At 43.3% G+C, this 27,239-nt stretch overlaps 1 protein-coding gene across 6 annotated transcripts in view; it reads left to right on the top strand.

Moving 5' to 3' along the window:
• Window positions 1–27,239, top strand: part of triobpb (TRIO and F-actin binding protein b) — a 285,020-nt gene that overhangs the window by 196,688 nt on the left and 61,093 nt on the right. For 5 of the 6 annotated variants that reach the window (XM_059640825.1, XM_059640826.1, XM_059640828.1 and 2 more), the window contains 6 exons: window positions 1,610–1,704; window positions 14,949–15,005; window positions 18,640–18,708; window positions 22,220–22,309; window positions 25,469–25,578; window positions 26,944–26,982. In XM_059640825.1, coding sequence (XP_059496808.1) covers window positions 1,610–1,704; window positions 14,949–15,005; window positions 18,640–18,708; window positions 22,220–22,309; window positions 25,469–25,578; window positions 26,944–26,982 — 460 coding nt within the window. The remainder of the gene's footprint in view (window positions 1–1,609; window positions 1,705–14,948; window positions 15,006–18,639; window positions 18,709–22,219; window positions 22,310–25,468; window positions 25,579–26,943; window positions 26,983–27,239) is intronic. The other variant, XM_059640830.1, reaches the window with a different exon arrangement.

The following is a 27,239-nucleotide window of genomic DNA, read 5'->3' on the forward strand; positions in this document are numbered from 1 at the left end:
GAAGACTGTACTCAATCCTGCTCCCAGTCTCCCATGATGGTGAGTGAGTGCAGACATTTCAAAAAGTTGTTCAGAAAGTGAGAGAATTGTATTTTCAGTTTTAACTTTATCAAAAGTCTGGGTTTGTCAGGAATCGTGGTGATTTTGATAATGGCAATGTTTTCCTGTTCTGTTTATTGGTGCCAGTGAGTAATCATTTACTTCTATCTTGCGGAAGTAAATTGAAGGATTTCGGCTTCTTCCTCGCTTTGTCTGCTGAATGTTTATATAGCGTGTGTTTCTCCTCTGTCACTCTTTCAAATTATCACCCTCTCACACCTCTCTTTCTTGCACTTTCTCTCCTTCCCTTATACTTTTGCTCAATCCTTCTCCTTCTCTCTGTTTTCCTCTCCAACTCCCTTTTCTGTCTCTCACTGTCTACTCCACTTGTTCCCTCTTGCCCTCTCATGCCTGTGCCCTCAGCCTCTGATCTTTTCTGCCTTTCACCGTTGCTCTGACAATCTCTCTGTTCCTCATGCCATTGCAACATCTTTGGAGTGTTTTGAACCTGAGGGTTACTGAAGGGGGAATTGGTGGTGGTGAAGTTAACTCTTTGTTTGTCTCCTGTTCTCACAGGAGCAGGGTATTGAAAGGTGGCAAGCTGGGAAACTAATTGGGTGAGCTGATTGGCTCTGCAAAGAAATACACCCATTCTCACTATCCTAGCAATTAAAGTTGTGAGCCAAAATATCTGTGAAAAATTTTTCACCTCCTCACCAATTATTTGGTCAATTAATGACTATATAAGGAGCCTCAACTCACCACCTCTTCAATAACCTGCCTTACTGCAGGTGAGAAAGCTGGCTAGTTTCCTAAGGGAGTCTATAGTCAGGTTTGGAGTTGGTAGGGGACTCCAGTTGCTCCAATCTGGGACCACACAGAGGCAAGGATGGCCAGCAAGGGGTCAACGTCTGAAAGTTACCGTAGCCTTTGCCTCTGTCCCACCCCACTCCCTTCAAATTCCATCCGTAAGAAGAAAGAAAAAAGTTTTATTTTCTCACCACTGGATCCACTGAGGAATAGACCTTGACCTACTTTAGGACTCAGTAGCTACTGATCTCTGATTGGCCAGCAACTTGGGTGTCGAGACCTCTGATAGGACGAGATACTCACCCTCACTCACCTGTCAGCTCTTAAAGAACGGGTGACTGTTACCTTAACATTGTGGGTGGTGTGTTAGTCACTGACCCAAACAGTTAAAAAATACGTGTAAAAATTCTGCCTAATGTCCCTGTTAGGATGGTTAATCTTGCACCAATATCACTGCTAACTCCAGGTGATGAGCATGTTGTCCTGTTGTTAACTTGCTTCTCCTGTGTCTCCATAACTACATGATCAAGCTCAGAAAATTAGTGTAGTGTTGTGTAACTGTTACCAATCCAGCAGTGGTTCTATGAGCTGTGCCAACTCTGGGCAGGCAAATACTCACATGGAGCTGCCGCCACTTTCTACCTTCTGCCAGTCGTTAGCTCCAATTCTGCTTTCTGGGTTGTAGCCAGATTTCTGTTTGTTCTGCTACTTGTCCCCTGTCTCCACATGTTCTGACCTTAGTCATATGTTTATTATGCAGTACCTTATCAAAGGCATTTGAATTCCAAACACACTGAAATTTGTGTTCGCCAGCAATCACCCGGACTGGCTTGTATCATGAAATCAAAAATGCAGGTTAGTGAAGAGATATGCAAAATATGCTGTTTCCTTTCATTCCACCATGACCATCGCTCCCAATAAGTGGTCAAAGTATTTTTCCATGATGGGTTGTGAATACAGTGACCAAAATCAATTTGTGGTAGTTGTCTTGACTTCAACTAGCATCTTAAACAAACCGTTGAGCTCCAAACAGGTCCTTCCCAGCAATTCTGTCCTTCTGTCTTAAGGTTTTCTTCCAGTGCTCAGGATGCTGTTTGCATCGGAACAGCTTTGCAAGTTATCCAGTAGTGCTGGGTGCCAGATACCATCTTCCAGTTGTTGAAATATACAGTTTTGGTGTTAGGGCCAGGTGGGTGTGGGGTTTCAAGATGCTGGTTGATGGATAATTCTGGTTTGTGGGGTGCTAGATGGTGTGAATTTTACAATATATTATTCCTCTTTATCCACCCTTTCTGTTACTATCTTAAAAATTTAATAAGGCAAAGACAAGCATAACTTTCCCTTTATAATTCTGTGTTGACTTATTTATTACATTTGAAATGCATTTCTACTACATTTTAAAGTTGAGAGTCCATTATCTTTCTGACTACCAATTTTACCGTGACAACAAAATGTGAGGCTGGATGAACACAGCAGGCCAAGCAGCATCTCATGAGCACAAAAGCTGACGTTTCGGGCCTAGACCCTTCATCAGAGAGCTAGGCCCGAAACGTCAGCTTTTGTGCTCCTGAGATGCTGCTTGGCCTGCTGTGTTCATCCAGCCTCACATTTTGTTGTCTTGGATTCTCCAGCATCTGCAGTTCCCATTATCACCAATTTTACCCTAACTGGTTTATAAGCCCCTGGACTTGTTCCAGTTCCATCTCATTTACTTAAATATAGCAATCACATGAGCCCCAATCTGCTGGTACTTTCACACTTAGCCCTTCTCTCATGAATGTTTAGTCCTTATGCTGTATTTCCCAAGCTTGTTTTCGTCTATGCAGATGCAATCCATCTCAGCCTGGGATTTTACCCCCGATGTTAATCATTTCTCCCTTTTCTATCTTAAATATCTTCACCCCATTTTTTGATCTTGTCATTGAGTCAAGCCTCCCTGGTAAATGTCAAGGCAAACCAATTAAAAAAGATTCCAATTATCCTGTTTGCAGGTTTATTGTGTGTAACATTTATCTGTCTCTATCATAACTTTTTTGCCATGACATTGACGTGCCTGCAAAATACAAACCCTCTGTAAGTTCATCGATATGTTTTTTATATATATGTCATATGATCTGTTTGCTTTGTTGGTTATTTTTGTTTTCTGTTTGTACCCTAACCTAAGGTGTCCCAAAGTGGGGTTTCAAACCCCAAGCGTGGCCATAAGGTGAAATTTTGGGTTCCCAAGCTCTGAGACAGCAGTGGCTGCTATGTAATTCTGACCAGGTCAAAGAATGTGCTCTCTCTCTGAAAGGCCCCAGCTCTCACAACCCTCTTGAAGGTCGCAGCAGGGGTTGCGACAGTGTTTATGCTTTGATATGGAGTCATAGTGAGGAAAAGGTTTTGGAAGCATTGACCTAACCTTAGTGCAGTTAGCTAATTGGCTACAGTATGAAGTAAATTAACAGCAGTGGTAAGTCCAGGCCCTGCATCAGTTGTGAACCTTCACAGAGCCTTGTTGGAGTGCAGTGGAGCCTTCTCTTGTTATTTAACCAGAGTCTCTCTGCAATGTAGTGAGATTCCTGTGGGTCCTTTGTGGATTATGGATGTTTACCTCCTTAATGTATTCCTGGTTGTGTTTCTTTTTTGTTTATGTTCTTAGTGTATGCATTGTTCTTTAGTTTCAGTATTGCCCTTAACCCTTCATTTATTCGTGGTGTTCCATTACTGATTATTTTGTCTTTGCCTTACAAGTGGGGAATGTTCATTCTGGGCTCTATTAATCATTGCTTTAAGTATTTCTTGCTGCTGTTCCAATCTGTTTGTGGTGCATTTTGTACGACATTTCCAATACCTTGATTACCTTCTGCACCGACAATTCCAATACCTCAATTATTGAAAAAATTGAAACTGTTCAATGAAAACAGAATTTTTAAAGAAGGAATTTGTAAAACGCCACTGTGAGTTTTTGTGGTAGGTGTTGCTCGCACAATGAGCTCACACCAGTTTAAACTATCATGCCTGGCAATTTAAGGGCAGTCTTACTAGGTTGGGAATCTAGACATGATGAGGCAGTGTTCTAATGCACGGTGCTGTTTCTCTTGAGACTTTTTACCTGCTGATTTCCATTCCTTCCCCTCCCCCACCTCAGCCAGAACGTGACTCACTGAGACAGCACTTGTGTCTGCCTAAAGAAAGAATTTTTGAGATTGGCCAGTTTTCAGCAGAAGTATGTTGGAGTGGGATTAAACGTCATGTGGTTTCATTTGTCAGACCCACACATATCTTACAAGCAAACGAGTAATGCTTTGCTTGAAGCACATCCACCCACTGAATATCATCCTGGCTCATCCTCAGAGTCCTAGTGATGTGAAAAGGGGATAGTGCATTAACCATTCTTTTGCTGTTGCTTCACTGGTATAGACTGGTTGTTTAGGAACACCAAAACAGGAGGAGGCAATTTTGTCCCTCAAGTCTACTCTCCCTCTCAGTCTATCTTGTATTGAAATGCATATCTTAACTGCATCTGCCACTTCAGCTCTGTATTCCTTAATAAATACCCTCACCCAGCTAAATCTAACTATTGCAAATTAGGGTCTTATTTGAAATAAAAATAGGAATTGCTGGAGAAATAAAATAGAAAGTCCTGGAAATATTCAGCATGTCTGGAAGCACCTTTAGAAAGAGAAACAGAGTTAATGTGTCAAGTCCAGTATGACTTGAGCAACATGGTGGCTCAGTATTTAGCTCTGCTGCCTCACAGCACCAGGGACCCCAGGTTCAATTCCAAACTTGGGTGACTGTCTGTGTGGAGTCTGCACATTCTCGCTGTGTCTGTGTGGGTTTCCTCCCATAGTCCAAAGATGAGCAGGTTAGGTGGATCAACCATGGGAAAATCACGATATCAGGGATGTGGGTCTGGTTGGGATAGTCTTTAGAGGGTTGATGTGGGCTTGATGGGCTGCATGGCCTGCTTTCACACTGTAGGATTCTATGGCTCTTATCTGGAACTATAAAATTGTGTTTTTTATGCTGTTGCCAGAGGGGAAAAAGTAGGGAGTGGAACATATGGTGAGGGTGCTCTTAGCAAAAACGAAGGCAGTGACAATGGTGGTAAAGGAGTGATACAGATGTCATGTAGATGTTAGGTGTGAAATGGACAAAATGGGCTTGCTTTGTGAAGAGCAAAATTAACCAAATAGGAAAAAGACATGCCTGGGGAGGGTGGTGAATATCAGAAAAATGGGCAGCAGAGGTCATACTGTGAAGTTGTGGAACACAATATTGAGTTCTAAAGGAAAAATCCTGAAAAGACTTTTGATACTGGATATAAAAAACATAAACAGACATTGTTGGAAAACTCTCAGCTGTTCTGGCAGCACATTTGGAAAGAAATCAGAGTTAATGCTTTGGGTCTAGTGATCCTTCTAGAGCTCTGAGTTCTAGTGGCTGTAAAATACCTAAGGAAAAAATGAGATGCTGTTCCTCCAGAAATAATAGGAACTGCAGATGCTTGAGAATCCAAGATAACAAGGTGTAGAGCTGGATGAACACAGCAGGCCAAGCAGCATCTCAGGCGCAGAAAAGCTGATGTTTCAGGACTAGACTCTTCAGGTCTAGGCCCGAAACGTCAGCTCTGCTGTTCCTCCAGCTTGTGTTGTGCTTTGTTGGAACACTGTAGCAGACTCAGGACAGAAATTTTTAGCATGAATGCAAGGTGGTGTATTGAAATTGCAGTCAACTAGAAGGTTGGGGTCATTCCTATGGACAGATCTGAGGTGAAAACTGAAAGAACTGTGGATGCTGGAAATCAGAAGCAAGAACAGAAATTGCTAGAAAGGCTCAGCAGGTCTGGGAGGATCTGTGGAGAGAAATCAGAGTTTAAAGTTCAGTGACCCTTCCTCAGATTTCTCTTCACAGATGCTGCCAGTCCTGCTGTGCCTTTCCAGCAATTTCTGTTTTTGTGAAAGATCGAAGCAGTCACCCAGTCTGTGTTTGGTCTTGTCACTGTAAAGGAGACTGTACTGCAAGCAATGAATACACTAAACTGAGTTGAAAGAAGTATAAGTAAACACATAGAGATAATGGGATCTGCAGATGCTGGAGAATCCAAGATAACAAAGTGTGGGTCTGGATGAACACAGCAGGTCAAGCAACATCTTAGGAGCACAAAAGCTGACATTTCGGGCCTAGACCCTTCATCAGAAAAGGGGGATGGGGAAAGGATTCTGAAATAAATAGGGAGAGAGGGGGAGGTGGACTGAAGATGGATAGAGGAGAAGATAGGTGAAGAGGAGAGAGTGGGTGGGGAGGTAGAGAGGGGATAGGTCAGTCCGGGGAGGACGGTCAGGTCAAGGGGGCGGGATGAGGTTAGTAGGGAGGAAATGGAGGTGCAGCTTGAAGTGGGACGAGGGGATGGGTGAGAGGAAGAACAGGTTAGGCAGGAGGGAACGAGCTGGGTGCCTAACCTGTTCTTCCTCTCACCTATTCCCACCTCAAGCCGCACCTCCATTTCCTCCCTACTAACCTCATCCCACCCCCTTGACCTGTCCGTCCTCCCTGGACTGACCTATCCCCTCCCTACCTCCCCACCCACACTCTCGTCTCCAACTATCTTCTCCTCTATCCATCTTCAGTCTGCCTCCCCCTCTCTCCCTATTTATTTCAGAATGCTCTCCCTATCCCCCTTTTCTGATGAAGGATGCAAGTAAACACATATGTGTTTCTTCATGGGATGTAGGCTTCACCAACTCAGCTAGCATTTGTCACTAAATCTAATTGCTTGCAAGAAAGTGGTGACAGGTTGTCTTCACGAACCACTGCAGTCCATGTGGTGAACCCCAACTGTTGTTGTGGATTTGATCCAGTGAAGGAATGGCGAAATAATTCAGAGGATGATGAGTGTCTTATAATAGGGACTTCTTGGTGACAATGGCTGGAATTGTCCCTGTGGGAACAACATAGCAAGATGATTTCTAGCTTCTTGAGTGTTGCTCAAACTGCACTCAATCAGAGTGTTCCACTATACTCTTGACTTTTGTCTTGTAGATGGTGGACAGACTATGAAAAGTCAGAAGATAAGTTATCCATAAATAATGAGCATACACAGTAGGAGCAGGTGTATTTGGCCCATCGTACCATCTCCTTTACTTGATAGAATCATGGCCCATCTGATTGTGGCCCCAACTCCACTTCCTTGTCTACCTCCAGTACCCTTTCACTCCTTTGTTAGTCATGAATCTATCTAACTTGGCTTTGAAAATATATAATGACTCAGCCTCCAGTGCTCTCTGGGAAAGAGAATTCCACAGATTAACAACATGCTGAGAGAAAGAAAATCTTATCTTCATTTTAAGTGAGAGACCTCTTATTTTTAAACTGTCTCTTGGATCAAGCCTCTCAGCATTTGCCTTGTTAATTTCCATCAAGATCTTACATTTTTCAATGTGATCACCTCTCTTTTTTCTTAATGCCAACTGGTACAAGGTGCATAATGTTATATCTGCTTTATATCAACAAATATTTATGTGGTTGGACCCTTTCAGTTTCTGGTCAATCCCTAGGATGTTGATAGCAGTGATAGGTGATGGTAATGCTGTTGAATGTCCAGGAAAGGTGATTACTTTTCCTAATCATAGATGAATGGCATTGTCTAACATATGTTGTGCCACCAGTTTTCAGCTAAAGCCTGAATGTTGTCCACATGGTACTGTGGTTGTCACAAATGTTTTCAGTATTTGAGGAGCTGTAAAATGTGCTGAGCATGGAATAATTATCAGCAAACATCCCCACTTTTGCTCTTATAATGGAGGGCAAGTCATTGATATGTGCTAGTTATGACTCCTAACTAGGGGAGACTTTCCCCTTAATTCCTTCAACTTCACGTTTAACTAATGCCTCTTGATGTCTCAAGGGTAGCCCAATGGCTCAGTGGTTAGCACTGCTGCTTCACTGCACCATAGACCCAGGTTTGATTCCAGCCTTGATTGACTGTTTGTGTGGAGTTTTTACATTCTCCCCATGTCTGCATATATTTCACCCGGGTGGCCTGGTTTCCTCCCACAGTCCAAAGATGTGCAGGTTGTGTAGATTAGCCATGGTAAATTGCCTGTAGTGACCAGGGATATGCAGGCTATGTGGATTAGCCATGGGAAATGTGGGGTTACAGGGATGGGGGTTTGGTCTGGGTGGGATGTCCTGCAGGGAATCGGTATGGTGTCAATGAGCCGAATGGCCTGCTTCTACACTGTAGGGAATCCATTCAAATCTCTTAATGTTAAGGGCTATCATTCTCACCTTAGCTTTGGAATCAATTTCTTCTGTCCACATTTGTACCAAGGCTGTAAGGTGATCTAAAACTGAGCAGTCCTGGAAGCATTGGGTTTAACTTTGCCATATGGGTGTGTAACTGAATTGGAGGTAGGAGACAGAGCATTGGGATAAAGTGATCAAACCCTAATAGACATGATGTGACAGTGTTCCCCACAAACCTGTTACAGTCCATCAAATTTCAACTGAAAACCTTGGACGAAGGAATGATAAGTTTGTATCTGTATTTACAGAAAATGCTAATCTAGGAGACTTGGTAAGTTACACTGCTGAGAGCAGGAAGTTACATGGGAATATGGTCAGATAGCTCAAGTGAGTCAGAAAATTGGCAGATGGAGTTCAATGTGGAGAAATATGAGGTCGTCAATTTCAAATCCAAGTGAGACAAATTGGGATAATTTCCAAACAGCAAGAAGTTCCAAACTGTGGACAAACAAGGGATTCATGTACACAACTCACAAATCAACATAGGAATATAGAAGATAGGAACATTTGGTCTTTCAAACCAGCTCCTCATTCAGTAAGATGATCTTTTTAGATCTCAAGACATTGAAGCAGAAGTAGGCCATTTGGTCCATCGAGTATGCTCTGCTATTCAATGAGTTCACACCTGATAGTTCTCAACTCCACTTTCCTGCCTTTTCCATTTAACCCTTGAATCCCTAATTAATCTCAATCCCAGTCTTGAATGTTCTGAACGATCCAGCCTCGACAGTCCTCTGCAGTAAAGAATTCTGCAGATTTCCCCACCCACTGAGAGAAGAAATTACTTCTCATCTGTGTCTTAACTGAGTGATCCCTTATTCTGAGATTGAATCCTCTAGTCCTATACTCAACCCCCACAGGGAATAACAACTTCTACACATTTATCCTGTCAAGCTGTCTAAAGAATCTTAAATATTTCGATAAGGTTGCCACTTATTCTCCTCAGCTGCAGTGAGTGCAGGGCCGACCTACTCAGTATCTCCTCATAAGAAACTTGCTTTTTACCCAGGATCAAACCAGTATGCTTCTCTGGGCTGCCTCCAATGCCAATATCTTTCGTTAGATAAGGGGCCCAAAAGTGTTTGAAGTATTTCAAGTATGATCTGACTGGTGCCTTATAATAGTTTGAGCAAAACTTCCCTAATTTTACACTCCATTCCCTTTGAAATAAACATTACTCAATTCCAAATTCCTGCACTTTCCTCATTTCCTTTCATTCTCTTAGTCCCCAAAAATCTTTGCCCCTCAGTCTTGAATGCACTCAGTGACTAAGCTTCCACGTACCACTGGCAATGAGAATTCCAAAAATTCACAACGTATTGAGGGAAGAACTTTCTTCTCATCTCTGTCCTAAACCCTGTTACTCGATGTTCTAGATTTCCAGGCGCGGAAGGATTTTCTCCACATACAAATTTATTACAATGCTTGACAGGGTATATGCTTCAGTGGGATCAAATCTCATTCTTCTAAACTGTAGGGAATTTGGGCTAAGCCTGCTCAATCTCTCCTCATGGAACAGTTGTCTCTTCACAGGAACCAATCTAGTGAACTGTTGCAGTGCTCCCTCTAGGTGCAGGTATTAAAAAAAATCAAAAATGTTAATGGAAGGTTGGTCTTCATATTAGCAGGGTGAGAATATAAAGGGCAAGATGTTAGGCTTCAGTTTCAGAATGTCTTGGTCATACTGTACCTTGAGAAATGATATTCAGTTCTGGATGTTGCATCTTTATAATAAATAAAGCTGGAATGTAAAAACTAGGCTGTAGAACTAGAATGTAAAAAATGGTGACCATGACAGTTATCATTGATGGTTGTAAAAACCCGTCTGGTTCACCAATATCCCTCAGGAAGGGAAGAATGCCACCTTTACTCTGTTCAGATTCACAACAATGTGGCTGATACATAACTCTTCTCAAAGGATGATCAGCAACAGTTGTTGACCTTATCAATGATGCCCACATCCCTTTAACCACTTCAAGACTTCCCAAAATACTTTATGTGACTGAAGTGTAGTCACTGTTGTGATTCAGGAAACATAGCATCTAATTTGCATATAGCAAGCTCCCAGAAACAGCTAAAAGGTTATAACCAGATAATCTATAATGTTGATTAAATTATCAATGTTAACCAGAAAACCACATTATCTTGTTTCTTCAAGAAACGTTCTGTGGGACTTTTTTAATCTCCACATAATTTTGGTTCAACATGCCATTCAAAAGATGGATGCATCAGACCATGCTGCACTACCTTTGTACTGCCCAGGGACGGCCAGCCTAGGTAACATGTCCAAGCCTGTACTGGTGGAGGTCTTGAACCTGCAACCTTCTCAGTGTTCTACCCACTGAACCACAGATGACAATTGTATCTTATCTGTTGTCAGTTCACTAACCCTCTTCAAAATGCACAGAATTTGACAAATCAATATGAGAAAATAAACAGGACATAAATGCCAAATCCTCCCCTGACCTGGGCTGGAGGTATGATACTACCATATGCCTTCACAATTAAGTATTTACTAAAAATCAACTGAAGGCCAAACACACAAAAAATCATCTCCCTATGCCGGTGCACAGCTGGCACAAAATGCAGATGATATGACCATCTCGCCAGTGCCTATTGGATATTTTCACTTGCACATACAGTATTTGAGCACAGGAGCAGGACGTCCTACCATTCTCACAAGGAAATAGGGAGTTCTAGTTGTATCCTACTAATTCCCTGGGTCAGAGATGGGCAGTTGTTTTGTGTCCTGGCTTGATCAGCCATTTTTGTAGACTTACAACCCTGACCCAAGCTTTTCTGTTGCGGAGATGCTGTGCACCCAGCTGGAAGTGGGACAGTCATTCACAGACTAACATGGTGATCGGGGTAAGTAGAGATGATCAACTTTTATTAACAGGGTAGGAATTTTACCAGTGATAAGTGTTCCATCCATGAAGTGTCAGCAGCTAGCAGGCCTTTTGTGTTACAAAGTTGCGAGGTTCAGTGAGGGGAGGGGGTGAGTTTAATAGCAACTACAGAAAGCAGCCCTGATACTGCACTTCTTCAGCACAGCACTGAAAGTGGAGGCCTAAATTTTGGGCCCTAGATGCTGGTGTTTGACTTGAACCCAGTCTCCTGACTCAGAGGTAAGAATATTGCCCACTGATTTTTGACCCACTATGGAAGGTGGACCTCGAGAACCAGCGAAGAGAGCATTGGAAAATTCAGCTTTGGACATTGCATGTATGAGGTTCATGATCAGTATTCCCCTAATTATTTTTCTGCTGCGTGGACCTCCAAGCCCCATGCACAGCAGTGACTTCCAGAACCAAAGTCAGTGCTGTGAACAGTTTGAGCTGCTGCGCATCAGTGCAGTTTAGAAGGAACATAGTTCATAAGGTTTTAAATTTCTGATTGTATCTTTAATTTAAGGTAAAATGAAGTGAGTTGTGTCATCTATTTAGGTCTGCATGACAACAGGTCTGGGTGATATAGCTGTTAGAGGTCAAAGAGCAGCTCAGGTTGTTTGTTAGAAAGGTGTGTGGTGTTCACACTCAAAGACAATGGTAGCAGCATCTGCATGGACAATGGTTACACTGATTGTATAGCAAAAATCAAAGAAGTTAAGAATGTTGGACGATAAATGGTTATGCTTTAAAATATCCAAGGTAGCTAATTTCACTGGAGCTTCATGGTTGGCCAGACAATATTTCTACTTCAGTATGAGGCCCATGTGATTGATGGTGCCATGGAGATGGGCTTTGAGGAGAAAGGGTTTCTCAGAGACCTCTAAAACTTAACAGACATAGGAGTGTGCCAGGATCTGGGAGAGAAGGAACCGTCTCATGGGAATGTACATATGAGCCAATGTTCAGATTGAAAAGAAGATTTGTGAGGAAGGTTCATCCAAGAATTGCAAGGAAAGGCTCTCACTGAGAAATATAGTCTGACATTAAAAGTTACAAAACTGCTAAAGGGAAAGGGCAGAACTTTAATCTACTTTAACCTACATATAGATTTGGTAAATCAAATCAGTAATGGTAACATAGAGAACTCCCTGGAGACTGTACAGGATGGTTTGCTGGATCAATACATTGAGGAAGCAGCAAGAGAACAGGCCAGACAGAGTATCATGTAATGAGAAAGGAATAATCGGCATTCAAACTGTGCAATGCCCTTTGGGGTAGAATGACCACAATACAATACAATTCTTCATTAAGATGGAGAGTAACAATGTTGATCCTGAGATTAGTTATGAAGTGCAAACTAGCTATGATAAACTGGTGAACAGTATTTAAAGGGATGACAGGTAGGCAATGGCAAACATTTAAAGAGTGCACAGAGGGAGTGCAACAATTGTGCATTCCTGTCTGGCACAAAATCAAAATGGGAAAGGTGGCCCAACCTTGGCTGACAACAGAAATTGCCATGGAGAATGCATCAAGAAATAATCATCTTGAAAGTTTTCAGTTGAAAAGCCTGCATTGCTTGTACATGTGCTGAGTGCAGAGGACAGAGCCCTGTATATGAATATACATAAATATGGCAAAAATGCCATGTTCATAATCTGATAGCAGTAGCATGTCTGGATTGCTGTGATACTGTGATAAATGGACATGTCATTGTCTGAATCTGTAGTCATTGAACTAATACATTCATGTTGTTGATTTCAGCCTTTATAATACCATATGTGCTCAAATCGAAGCTGTCAGGGTTTCAACCATTTTCCACAGCAGTTTCTGTGGCAACGAAACTGGTCATCACATTCACTCTTGGACTACATACCTCTGGGAGTAAGCTCCTGGATTGTGGTAGTGATAAACAGCCACTGTATTCAAGATTTATATGTGTGCTTTGTCTTACTCGAGTGGCTCTGATTGTTAGAAGTCTGTTGAAGTCAATTTTCACAGAACTGCAAGTGTGGCCTAGCCAGTACAGTTTTTCTTTATTCATTCATGGGGTGTGGGCATCCCAGCTAGCAATTATTGCACAGTCCTAATTGCCCAGAGGAGTTAAGAATCAACCACATTGCTATGGGTCTGAAGCCACAAGTAGGCCAGACTAGGTGAGGATAGAAGTTTCCTTCCCTAAAGTTTAATATAACTTCTGTTTTTTTAATTCTGTCCCTCTAAAAAGGAACCTGTGGCTTTAACAATCTGTGTTGTTACCTTGAGTTATCCCTTCATCCATAAAGGGAGTTTTCATGCCAGTCAGAGAACAGCTGAAGTTGAGAGAGTTTGGGGCTTGTGGAGGCACAGGACATTGATCCTTTTGCTGAAGTGCTTCCTGATGGGAACTAAACCTGTTGATAGCAATGTAATTTGTTGTTAACATTTCTCAAATCTCTGATAACATTGGAAAAGTCTCTTGCAATTTGTGAAAATGCAGTGAATATCATTTTATTTGGCCCTCCTGATAAATGTTAAGTCCCAGTAGCTGAGCTTTGTTTTTCACTCACTGTTTGAAACCTGCTTTTTTAATTTTGTCTTCTGGTAGTTACAGGTTTCTATTCATGGCATGTGGGCATCCGTGACTGGGCTGACATTTGTTACTCATCCCTGATTAGTGTAGGTATACACACAGTGCTGTTTTGGAAGGAGTTCCAGGATTTTGGTCTAGCGACAGTGAAGGAACAGCAATATATTTCCAGGTCAGGACAGTCTGTGGCTTGGAGGGAATCTGGTGCCCTTGTAGATGGTAGGGATACTGCCTTGGAAGCGTCAGCAAGTTTAAATATTCTATTATGCCTGGTGAAGGGTGTGATAGATGGAGGGGACTGCTCTCTAAGTGTTAGCAGATTGGAAAGATTATGATTATACCCAATTATGCTGCATCAATATTTGTAGCTTAACTCTGATTGATTCCACGTCCAGAACCAGCATTGACAAATCTATTATTGCATTACATAGCAATTTTAGTGTAATAAAATATCCCAGCAGTTAGTCAAATCCAACTTCCCCTTTAGTTTTGCCTCTTTGCGACCTCTAGGATATCACTTTGGTAATTACCCTGCCTAGACTTAAGGACAATTTAGTAGCAATGTTCAAAACTGCAAGGGGTAACAAAGATGAAATTGCTTCCAATGATGGGGAATTGGTAATCAGGAGACAAAAAAAACTTAAGAGAATTGGCATATAAACGAGGAGAACGTGGGGAGATTTTCTTTTTAATCATTCATGGAATATGGGCCTCACTGGCAAGACCAGCATTTATTACCCATCCCCAATATTTAACATACTGAGTTATGACCTGAACAGCATTGGCTAAAAGGGTGGAGGAAGCAGATTCCACAGTGACATTCAGAAGTTAATTGGATATATCATTTGGAAAAGAGCAGCATCATAGGGCAAGAATGTAGGAACAGGTATAGGCTATTCGGCCCTTTGGGCCTGCTCTACTATAATTGATCATCTATCTTAACATCATTCTCATGTACTAACCCATTTCACTTGTTCATTAGTATCTAGAAATCTATCGATCCCTGTCTTGACTATACTCAATGACAGTGTCCACAGTCCTTTGGGGTAGAAAATTCAAAAGATTCACCTACCTCTGAGTAAAGAAATTCATCTTTGTCTTAATGTCTTGGGAGTAATATTAAATGAATTCCTCTTTCAAAGTGAGAGTACAGGTACAAAGAGCTGAATGTCCTCATCTTACCTGCTGTAAGATTCTCTGAAAAATGAACTACCAAAATAAGCCTTACGTTTTACAGAAACAAATCTCACTTGTTGAAGAACTTGTTGAATATTTGGTCATATAATTTGCGTAATTTCATTTAATTGAGTAAAGTACAGATCATCTTTATTCTTTTCCACATTCAGCCAGATCTCCTGAACTTCAAGAAGGGCTGGATGTCCATTCTCGATGATCGTGGTGAGGTGAGTGTCTATCTACAAAGTTGTATTGTGGAATTTTTCACAGAAGAATTCATTATCATTATGTCTTTGTCAATTAGTCTAATTAGTAGATTAGCTAATCTACTACTGGCATTTTCAATCATTTTATGAATGCCCTAATAGCTTTTATCTCATTTGTTAACATAGATCTGATAGAGTCCCGGGGAGTGTTCTCAAATAGAAAGACGTAGAGGTTCAGATACATAGTTCTTTGAAAGTGGCATCACAGGTAGAGAGGGTGCTAAAGAAGGTGTCTGGCATGTTGGTCTTCGTTTCTCGGACCATTGACTAAAGGAGTTGAGACATGATGTTGAAGTTGTACAGGACATTGGTGAGGAAACTTTTGGAGTACTGTGTATAGTTCTGGTTACCCTGCTAAAGGAAGGAAGGATATTATTAAATTGGAGAGGGTGCAGAAAAGATTTTCAAGAATGTTACCAGAACTGGAGGGTTTGAGTTACAAGCAGAGGTTGGATAGGCTGGGACTTTTTTCACTGGAGCGTAGGAGGTTGAGAGGTGGCCCTGTAGAGGTTATTAAAATCATGAGGGGCATAGATAAGGTAATTGGCAGAGGTCTAGCTTAGAGGATTTTAAAACTGAATGGCATATTTTTAAGGTGAGAGGAGAAAGATTTAAAAGGGACCTGAGGGGAAACTTTTTCACACAGAGGGTGTTCACATGTGGAATTAATTGCCAGAGGAAGACATAGATGCAGATACAGTTACAAGATTTGAACAGATACATGAAAAGGAAACATTTAAAGGAATATTGGCCAATTGCAAGCAAATGGGATGAATTTTGTTTGGGAAACTGGGTCAGCATGAACACATTGGACCAAGTTGAGGACTTAGAAATCAGATTGCAGGCATTGCTGTATGTTGAGGAAAGGAATAGGTACCTGGACACTTTGTTCCAGTGGGTGGTAACATCCCTCAGACTAGGTAATTGATTGTGGCTGAGGCAAATATGAGGACCTATGGGGCTACCATTCAGGACCCTTGACCCTTGCAATTGCCCAGCGTTAGTGGGGTAAACTGCGCAGAAAAGAGTGCAGGGACAGTGAGCAAACTGACAATGGTAGTCTGGTACAGGGAGCTGTTGAAATGGGGGAGGGAAACAGGTATGCAGTTGCAGTTGGGGGCACTATAATTGCAATGATAAGTACTATTTCAGCAGCTTTGAATGGAACCCTGAATGCTGTGTCACCTGCCAAGTGCTGGAGTTGAAGGCTGGAGAGGAACTTTGAGAGAGAGGGGAGAGACACAGTAGTCTACATCGGTAGCAATGACATTGTTTCCTGAAACACTTAAGAGAATCCAAACAGGGATCAGGCAGACTTGGATCTGGTGATGTGTGATGAGTCAGGATTAATAAATGATGTCAGAGGAAAAGATTCCGAAGAAAACAGTGATCATGACATGGTAGTATTTAGCAGTTAGTTGGAGAAGGAGGCGATCCTTCTAAGCTCAAATAAGGGCAATTGCAAGGGAACAAGGGCAAAGCTGGTTGGGTTATAACAGGGAAGGAGGGCAGCAGCAAGGACAGTTGAGGAACAATGGCACATGTTTCAGAAAATAGTTCGTGACTTACAGTAAAGACGTTTCCCAGTGAGGAAGACGGATTCTAGGAACGGGATAAGAGGCTGAGGAGTGGTCTTATAGAGGTTTATAAAATTACAGGAGCATGAATAGGTTGAATAGCCAAGGTCTTTTTCCCAGGGTAGGGGAGTCAAAACTAGAGGGCATAGGTTTAAAGGGGAAAGATTTAAAAAGAGCAAGGGTAATATTTTCATGCAGAGGGCAATGTGTCTATGGAACAAGCTGCCAGAGGAAGTGGTGGAGGCAGGTACAGTTACAGCATTTAAAAGGTACCTGGATGGGTAGTGAAAAGAAAGGGTTTAGAGGGGTATAGGCCAAATGCTCGCAAATGGGACTAGATTAATTTAGGATGTCTGGTCGGCATGGACGAGTTGGACTGAAGGGTCTGTTTGCATGCTGTACGACTGTATGACTTTATTAAAGCATACAAGAGTATTAGTGGACTTGATAGGGTGGATGCAGAAAAGCTGTTTTCACTAGTGGGAGAGTCTAGGAGCAGAGAGTATAACCTCAGAATATGTGATCACCCATTCAAGGCACAGGTGGTGAGAAATTTCCTGTGAATCTGTGGAATTCTTTAGCACAGGGCTTTTGGGGCTAGATCATAAAGTATATTCAAGACTGAGATAGACAGATTTGTAATTAGTAAGAATATCAAGGGTTATGAGGAAAAGGCAGGAAAATGGAGTTGATCAGCCGTGGTCTGATTGAACAACAGAGTAAATTAGTATCAGTGATAATGGGAACTGCAGATGCTGGAGAATCCAACATAATAAAATGTGAGGCTGGATGAACACAGCAGGCCAAGCAGCATCTCAGGAGCACAAAAGCTGACGTTTCGGGCCTAGACCCTTTCCATATTAAGCAGAGGTTCACCTGCACATCTGCCAATGTGGTATACTGTATCCATTGTACCCGTTGTGGCTTCCTCTACATTGGGGAAACCAAGCGGAGGCTTGGGAACCGCTTTGCAGAACACCTCCGCTCGGTTCGCACTAAACAACTGCACCTCCCTGTCGCGAACCATTTCCACTCCCCCTCCCATTCTTTAGATGACATGTCCATCATGGGCCTCCTGCAGTGCCACAATGATGCCACCCGAAAGTTGCAGGAACAGCAACTCATATTCCGCGTGGGAACCCTGCAGCCCAATGGTATCAATGTGGACTTCACCAGCTTCAAAATCTCCCCTTCCCACACTGCATCCCAAAACCAGCCCAGTTCGTCCCCTCCCCGCAATGCACCACACAACCAGCCCAGCTCTTCCCCTCCACCCACTGCATCCCAAAACCAGTCCAACCTGTCTCTGCCTCCCTCACCTGTTCTTCCTCTCACCCATCCCTTCCTCCCACCCCAAGCCGCACCTCCATCTCCTACTTACTAACCTCATCCCACCTCCTTGACCTGTCCGTCTTCCCTGGACCTATCCCCTCCCTACCTCCCTACCTATACTCTCCTCTCCACCTATCTTCTTTTCTCTCCATCTTTGGTCCGCCTCCCCCTCTCTCCCTATTTATTCCAGAACCCTCACTCCATCCCCCTCTCTGATGAAGGGTCTAGGCCTGAAACGTCAGCCTTTGTGCTCCTGAGATGCTGCTGGGCCTGCTGTGTTCATCGAGCCTCACATTTTATTAACAGAGTAAATTCAATGAGATGAATGGCCTCCTTCTGCTCCTACATCTTATGGTTTTATGATGGGTTGAATGGTCTTTTTATTCTATGATGCTATAATTCTACAGTTGCCGAAATGGAACAGTCTGGAGTCTTGTCCATGAACATGAGTTAACTGCATTAAAAAAAATCTTAATTCAAGATCCTGAAGCTACTTGAGTCTTGCCATCATCACTTTCCCTTTTAACTCCAACAGCTGAAGCTCAGACCTTCCAAGAGTGATGTGTATTGTGTGTAGCTCTGCTGTTAACTGTGTAAATGCCAGGGGCTGATACAAGGCCAGATGTTTTCTTACTGAGACACCCTCCTCAGGCATTGAATGATTGATTGACTATTTCTTTTTTCAGTGGAAGAAACACTGGTTTGTTCTGACGGATTCCAGCCTGAGATATTACAGAGACTGTACAGCAGAGGAGGTAAGAGTTTTGACCGGCTGTAAGCTACACCCCACCCTAGAACCCAGTGCTAATGCATACTTATAAAAAAGAGAAGGTTAGAGTTCATAAGGAAGGGCATGTTGAGTAGAAATGATCGTGGCTGAGCCTGTGTAGGCCTTTAGTGGGTGAAATACCTTGCAGGTTATTTTGATTACATGAGATAAACTGGAGCTAAACATGTATCCCAGAATGAAGATTGGTTTTTAGCACCCAATTTTGGTTCTATTCACCATAATTAGAAAAAGACAAATCTCTGCTCATGAAGATAATTCGCAACAAATATCAAAGTAAAGAGAAAATAGTATTCATACTATGAAGAAATGGAGGTGCGGCTTGAGGTGGGAGGAGGAGATAGGTGAGAGGAAGACCAGGTTAGGTAGGCGGGGACAAGCTGGGCTGGTTTTGGAATGCAGTCGGAGGAGGGGAGATCTTGAAGCTTGTGAAATCCACATTGATACCATTGGGCTGCAGGGTTCCCAACCGGAATATGGGTTGCTGTTCCTGCAACCTTTGGGTGGCATCATTATGGCACTGCAGGAGGCCCAGGATGGACATGTCGTCTAAGGAATGGGAGGGGGAGTTAAAATGGTTCACGACTGGGCGTAGGTGTTCTGCAAAGCGGTCCCCAAGCCTCCGCTTGGTTTTCCCAATGTAGAGGAAGCCACACCGGCTACAGTGGATACAGTATACCACATTGGCGGATGTGCAGGTGAACATCTGCTTGATGTGGAAAGTCATCTTGGGCCTGGGATGGGGATGAGGGAGGAGGTGTGGTGGCAGGTGTAGCACTTCCTGCGGTTGCAGGGGAAAGTGCTGGGTATGGTGGGGTTGGAGGGCAGTGTGGAGCGGACAAGGGAGTCATGGAGAGAGTGGTCTCTCCAGAAGGCAGACAAGGGTGGGGATGGAAAAATGTCTTTGGTGGTGGGGTCGGATTGTAGATGGCGGAAGTGTCAGAGGATGATGCGTTGTGTCCGGAGGTTGGTAGGGTGGTATGTGAAGACGAGGGGCATTCTCTTTTGGCAGTTATTGCGGGGACGGGGTGTGAGGGATGAGTTGCAGGAAACGCGGGAGACACGGTCGAGGGCGTTCTCGACCACTGCTGGGGGTATATTGCGGTCCTTGAAGAACGAGGACACCTGGGATGTACGGGAGTGGAATGCCTCTCCAACACACCCTCACCCTCCTGGACCTCTCAGTTCGCAATAAACAACTGCACAGCCCAGTCACGAACCATTTTAACTCCCCTCCCATTCCTTAGACGACATGTCCATCCTGGGCCTCCTGCAGTGCCATAATGATGCCACTCAAAGGTTGCAGGAACAGCAACCCATATTCCACTTGGGAACCCTGCAGCCCAATGGTATCAATGTGGATTTTATAAGTTTCAAAATCTCCCCTCCCCCCATTGCATCCCAAAACCAGCCCAGCTCGTCCCCGCCTCACTAACCTGGTCTTCCTCTCACCTATCCCCTCCTCCCACGTCAAGCCGCACCTCCATTTCCTACCTACTAACCTCATCCCGCTCACTTGACCTGTCCATCCTCCCCAGATTGACCTATCCCCTCCCTACCTCCCCAGCTATACTCTGTTCTCCACCTATCTTCTCCTCTATCCATCTTCAGTCCGCCTCCCCCTCTCTTCCTATTTATTTCAGAACCCTCTCCCCATCCTCCTTTTCTGAAGAAGGGTCTAGGGCCGAAATGTCAGCTTTTGTGCTCCTAAGATGCTGCTTAGCCTGCTGTGTTCATCCAGCTCCACACTTTGTTATCTTGGATTATCCAGCACCTGCAGTTCCACTTATCTCTGAATAGTCTTTTGGACTGGTTTCCTCTCATTCAGGTTCAGATCAGTGCAAAAGATAAGCCTGAAACACTCGCAGCAATTTTCAGCCATAACTGCCAAGTGGATGATCCATCTCAGCCTCCTCATTTGGTCCCCAGCAATACAGTTACCAATCTTCAGCCAATTCAATTCATTCCACGTAGTATCAAAAAATGGTTGGAGATACTGGATACTGCACAGACTATAAACCCTGACAACATTCCAGCAATTAATACTGAAGACTTGTGCTCCAGAACTTGCTGCTCCCCTAGCCAAGTTCTTCCAGTACATTTACAACTCTGACATCTATCCAACAGTGTGGAAAATTTCCCAAGTATGTCCTGTACATAAGAAGCAGGACAAATTCAACCCAACCAATTACTGCTCCAACAGTCTCTTCTTGATCACCAGTAAGGTGCTATCAAGTAGCATCTGCTCAGCAATAATCTGCTCAGTGCTGCCCAGTTTTGGTTCCACCAGGGCCACTCAATTTTTGACCTCAATACAGCCTTGGTTCAAACTTGAACAAAAAAGCTGAATTCCAGAGGTGAGGTGAAAGTGACAGCCCTTGACATCAAGGCTGCATTTGGCCAATTGTGGCAAATTGTAGCAAAACTGCAATCACTGGGTATCCAGGGCAAACTCTCTGCTGACTGGAATCAAGATGGTCATGGTTGTTGGAGGTCAGACATCTCAGCTCTAAGACATCTCTACAGGAGTTCCTCAGGGTACTGTCCTTGGCCCAACCAACTTCAGCTGCTTCATCAATGACCTTCCCTCCGTCATTAGGTCACCATTTGTGACTCCTCAGATTCTGAAACAGTCCATGTTCAAATGCAACAAGATCTGGACAATATCCAGGCTTGGGCTGACAAGTGGCAAGTAACATTGGTGCCTCACAAATGACCATCACCAGTGACAGAACATATAACCACTGTCCCTTGATATTCAATGTTCTTACTATCATCAAATCCCTGACTATCAACATCTTAGGGGCTATTATTGATCAGAATCTCAACTGGACTCACTGTGTAAACACAGTGGTTACAAGAGCAGGTCAGGGTCTTGGAATACTGTGGTGAGTAACTCACCTCCTCACGCTTCAAAACTTGTCTGTCATCTGCAAGTCAAGAATGTGACAGAATACTCCCTACTTGCCTGGATGAGTGCAGCCCCAACAACACCCAAGAAGCTTGACACCATCCAGGACAAAACAGGCCGCTTGATTGGCACTACATCCAAAAGCAGCCACTCACTCCACCACCAATGCTGAGTAGCAGCAGTGTGTACTATCTACAAGATGCACTGCAGAAATTCACCAAAGATCCTCAGACAGTACCTTCCAAATCCATGACACCTCCATATAGCGGAGGATAAGGGCAGTGTAGAAAGCTATGCTGATAGAGTTTATGGAGGGAGGAAAAGGAATTTCACATGGGACTGAATGACCTGTTTCTTTGCTGCATCTTCAATTTAATTGTGTTGACCAAATGCCACCTCAGTTTAGCTGGCATTTGAAACCTGCATCTTGAGAGGAGGATCGTGCGTGTTCACATTGTTTTGTGGACCTGTAGCCAGTTGGCTGCTTCCAAATGGCACTGGCTTCCAATGCTCTTCTACCAGACTGTGGAGTTTAGCTTTAATCAAATTTTTCTTCTTGTCTTCTCAGGCCAATAATCTGGATGGAGAGATTGACTTACGAAGCTGTAGCAATGTGACCGAGTATCAGGTTCAACGGAACTATGGGTTCCAGATCCACGTGAGCAAACTCTCCGATAATTCTCAATGCATGCTTGGTGTTTTTCACAATCCAGTTTAACCTGAAGCCTGTGATCCCAACTTGGAAATTTTACAGAACTCAATACAGAACTCCACTATTCCTCAGCATTTTGGTGGCTGATCCAAGGAAATCCCGGGCCCTCTTGATTTGCAATGCTACAATTTACGTAACAGCAAAGCATCAATTGATTCACAGGAAGTACATCTCACTTACATAGCAAAGGGCTGCCAATTCATGAGCCAGTTATCCTGGTCCCTCCTTTTTCTGAACATCATCTTGCTTGATGCCAGAAGCCAAGTGAATTTTAAAAACAAGTGGTAGAATTAGAGACTTGATCCAGGGTTTGGATTCAATGCTATTCCTCTGATTTCTCTTTAGAAAAATTCTTCATTCTTCTCTGTTTGATTACAATGCCAGTTATGTCATACTCTTTTAAGACTTTAAACTCCATTCTATGCCCCTGCTTCACCCACCTCTCCAGGCAGTGTCAGTTTGAGCTTTTCCAGTCTGTTCACAATACTGAAACTGCAGCCATTCCGCCCCCAGCCAGCCATGAATATCCATCTTCTCCTGTATTATTGATATTGTGAGGCCCGTTAACCTTGCATGAGTTCACAGCTGTCTTGGCCAAATATCATCCCGTGTTGGAGGACATCTGTGGTGGGTGAGTCAAAAGGTAACGTGGTCTCCGGGAGACTTCAGAAAAGGTGCCAAGGAAAATTGCCAGAACAGCACCAGGGATAAGCGATTTCAGTTTTCAGTAATTGAAGGGCAGCAATTTGTAGGGCTTTGAGGGGGAGAGAGAGGAATGGGACTTACTGGAAAGCTCTTTCAAAAGTAGACACAGGCACGGTGAATGGCCCTGAGTTGTTCTATTTAGGATATCTGGTCAGCGTGAGCAAGTTGGACAGAAGAGTCTGTTTCTGTGCTGTATGAATCTATGACATTTCCATTTACATAGGTGACCTGTTATTTTTAAACTGTGTACACTAGTTCCACAAAGGGAAATGTTCTCTTAGCATCTACTTTATCAAGTTCCCTCAGGACCTTACGTTTAGTCTGATAAGCAATGTATTGTCTGAACCTTTCAAAATGGGTCGGATATGTATTTGCAATTCCTGTTGACCATTCACCTTCCCCCACTGACCATTAACATGCCCTCTCTGACCATCAACCCTCAACAAGTAACCATCCTACCTACTAACCTCATCCCACCTCCTTGACCTGTCTGTCTTCCCTGGACTGACCTATCCCCTCCCTACCTCCCCACCTATACTCTCCTCTCCACCTATCTTCTTTTCTCTCCATCTTCGGTCCGCCTCCCCCTCTCTCCCTATTTATTCCAGAACCCTCACCCCATCCCCCTCTCTGATGAAGGGTCTAGGCCCGAAACGTCAGCTTTTGTGCTCCTGAGATGCTGCTGGGCCTGCTGTGTTCATCCAGCCCCACATTTTATTATCTTGGATTCTCCAGCATCTGCAGTTCCCATTATCACAAGTAACCATCAGCCTGCTCTCATTGACCATCAACCAGCCCAGAGTGATTGTCCACAAATTAGCAGAAAAAACAGGTTGAATTTTGCCAGATTAACAGGGATATTTAGTAAGATGTCCTATTGGCTGTTGTTTGAAATAGCATCGCTAAGTTTTAACAAAGGGGTTGAATATAAAAATAGGCAAGTCCTGAAGTAGTATTGTGTGCAGTTGTATTGCATTGCTTGAAAAGGGATATATATATCTTGGAAGCAGTTCAGAAAGGGTTTGGAATGAAGGCATTGGCTATCTAGAAGGTTTGAACAGAGTGGACCCATACAAATTGGAGTGGTAATCCTTATAAAACACAGAAGATACTGTGGGGTCGTTCATAGGTAGATGCTTCAAGAACATTTTCCTTTGTGGTGAAGCTAGAACTAAGGGACATAGTTTAAAATTAAGGGTCTCCACTTAAGAGGGAGATGAGGAATTTCTTCTTTCGTAGGCTCATTTTCTTTAAGATTCTTTTCCCTAGTGAAGAGTAGAGGCTGAGTCATTAAATATATGTCATGGTTGAGTTATGCAAGGTTTTGATTGACAAGGTAACCAAGGCTTATGGGGGAGGGGAAGGAAAGTAGAGTTAAGGCCACATGCATATCAACCATAATGTTACTGAATTGAGCTTGAAGGGCTGAATGGCCTACTCCAGCTCCTAAATGTTATAGTGTTACGTTGTTATGATGATGTTATGGGACGCAGCACAATAGAGAGGTATTCAGCTCATTATGTCCCTTCTGTCTTTTCTATCGAGCAATTTAATTAGTACTTGACTCCACCCCCAACCCTAAAAATCATCCTCATTAAGGCTGGATCTAATACCTTAAGTGGTCTTGTCACACCGTGATAGTGTCCATACCTCTAAGCCAGGCGACCCGAGTTCAAGTCCCCCCTGCTGCAGGTGTGTGTAATAACATTTCGGAAGAGGTTGACTCAGGACTGGGGTCGGGATGGGGAAATCCCCACTTCTGGCACAAGGTCAAGCCGCACACAATCCAGATGAATTTCTGAACAGATTGATGTAAAAAAATCTTAATAGCCTTTTAGAATTTCTAAAGAAATTTTTATCCATCAACTAGATCTTAACCAATGCCTCTGTGTGAATGGATTTTTTTCTCAATCGCCTTCAACTCTCATGGTCAATTATTTTTAAATCTGTGACTCTTCTCATTATTGACCAATTACTAGAGTAAATAATTACTCCATACTTTCTCAATTTAAACCTCTCATGGATTTGAAAATTTCTAATAGGTCACTCATAAATATTCTCAAATCTTAAAGACTGCTTCCAAATTCTCCAATCTCACTACTTAAGGAGGATTCCATTTCCCAGGTACCATGCTAGAAAATTTCTGCTGTAGTCTCTCCAGTGTCTTGCTGTCTTGCTGAGGCCTAATCAACAGCTGCCTACATTTACAAAGGCGAGTAACCCATGCATTTTCTAAATCAAAATGGAAAGCTGTGGTGCTGGCAGTGTCCCCTGAGAACCTCACTGTATTGTTTTCTTCTATCAGGAAAATATCTGTTCACTGTCAACCCTAGCCCCCTAAACTAAGCCAACTACAGCTCTGCCATTGTCTCCTTAACCTCGCCTTCTTCCTTCTTTCAGACAAAAGAGTCCACTTATACCCTTTCAGCAATGACATCTGGGATTCGGAGGAACTGGATCGAGGCACTTCGAACACACGTTCGTCCAACTACCGTACCTGACGTGACAAAGTAAGCTGTAGAGAACATGCTGTTGCCGATCTGGTCTCTGCTGGTGTTTCTGCTCCATATGAGCCACCTCCCCCTTTACTTCATCTCAGCTGATCAACATTGTATTTCTTTCTACGTTGTGCACTTTTCTACCTCACTATTAGTATTGTGTGTCCCGACATCATTACGACTGCTAGTGGTTCAAGTAGGTGGCACCTCAATACCTTTTCAGAGCGGCCAACAAATGCCAACCACTAATGTCCACTAATGTGAACTAATAGAACATAGAGCAGTATAGCAAGTACAGGCCCTTCAGCCCACAATGTTGTGCCAACCTGTTATCCTGCTCTAAGATCAAGCTACCCTGCGTACCCTACATTTTATTAATTGTGTGCCTATCCAGGAGTTGCTTAAATGTCCCTAATGTATCTGACACCACGACCACTGCCGGCAGTGCTTTCCACACACCCACCACTCTCCAATCACCACTGAACTAATAAATAACATGAACTACTCCTTTAAAATACATCCACACTATTCACCTATAGTATACTGTATGGGAGCAAGCTGCACACTCCTTCCACTCACTGGCTAAAGAATCCTCTTCTGAAAAACCCATTGCTTTTAGTAGTCACTATTTTTGTTCTGGTATAATATGGTTCCATATATTTCTGGGGTGAGCATTAAAGGCACATTGAAAGCCGTAGCCTGCTCCCTGAAGGCGTACAACACAGACCTCACCATCATAGGCAAGCACTGTCCCCACCTTAACCTCTGGCCTATCACATTGCCGATTAGGTACAGGCTGAGAGACACAATCTGGAATGTTTCCTTCTCCTTTCCCTGTGCACAAGTCAGTGAGAACAGTGACCTACAAAGAGAAAGAAATGTGTGAGGAATATGAAGTGTCATAAGGGGAGGGAGTTGGATTGGTAAGGACAGTGGGGTGGGGCAAGGGGTTAAATTGAGATGGTAAAGGAAGGGATCAGATGGAGGTAAGGGGACGGAGTTGAATGAGTAAGGGATGGGAATGGCATTAAGGGGGATAATTCACGGGTAAGGGAGTGGTGGAGGTGAAGGAATATGGGGTAAATGGAGAGGGTTGGAAGTAAGGGAAGGGTGTGAGGGGGCAAAGGGAAGTGTTGAAGATGAGGGGTAAACGGGAGATGGGGAATGAGGGGAGGGAATGGGTTCTCTAGAATTCTGAATGAAATGTTTTGAAGTTTGGATCTCGTTTGTGAATGTAAATGAAGTCCGTCAGAAATTCAGATTTAGGTAATGAATTGATACAACTGTTGATAAGATATGAAAATGCACCTTATTGGTTTCACTAAAATGTTTTCTACTGTCTCTCTGTTCTTCCTGCTTCTGCTTGCTGTTACTCAGGAGGAACACTTGGATGAAAACACCGCCTCCTAAATCCAGGTTAGAGTCCATGACAGAGAATATTTTAATTAACAGCCTTTCCGCCTTGCCCTCCTCTCCCACTACCTTCCCTGGATAAATTCTCTCAGTTCGGAGAGCAAAGCATTGAAACATCAGGAGTTGTAACTTTGAACAATGTTGTTAGTGCTTTTCACTCAGCAATTCCTCAAGGATTTTTCCAAAGGACACTCCTAATTTTCTTTGCGCTATCATTCAGGCAACAGAAGAATATCCAGAAATTGATTGGGAGGAGAGAT

Source organism: Stegostoma tigrinum, chromosome 38 (assembly GCF_030684315.1).
Source record: "Stegostoma tigrinum isolate sSteTig4 chromosome 38, sSteTig4.hap1, whole genome shotgun sequence".
Taxonomy (NCBI): domain Eukaryota; kingdom Metazoa; phylum Chordata; class Chondrichthyes; order Orectolobiformes; family Stegostomatidae; genus Stegostoma; species Stegostoma tigrinum.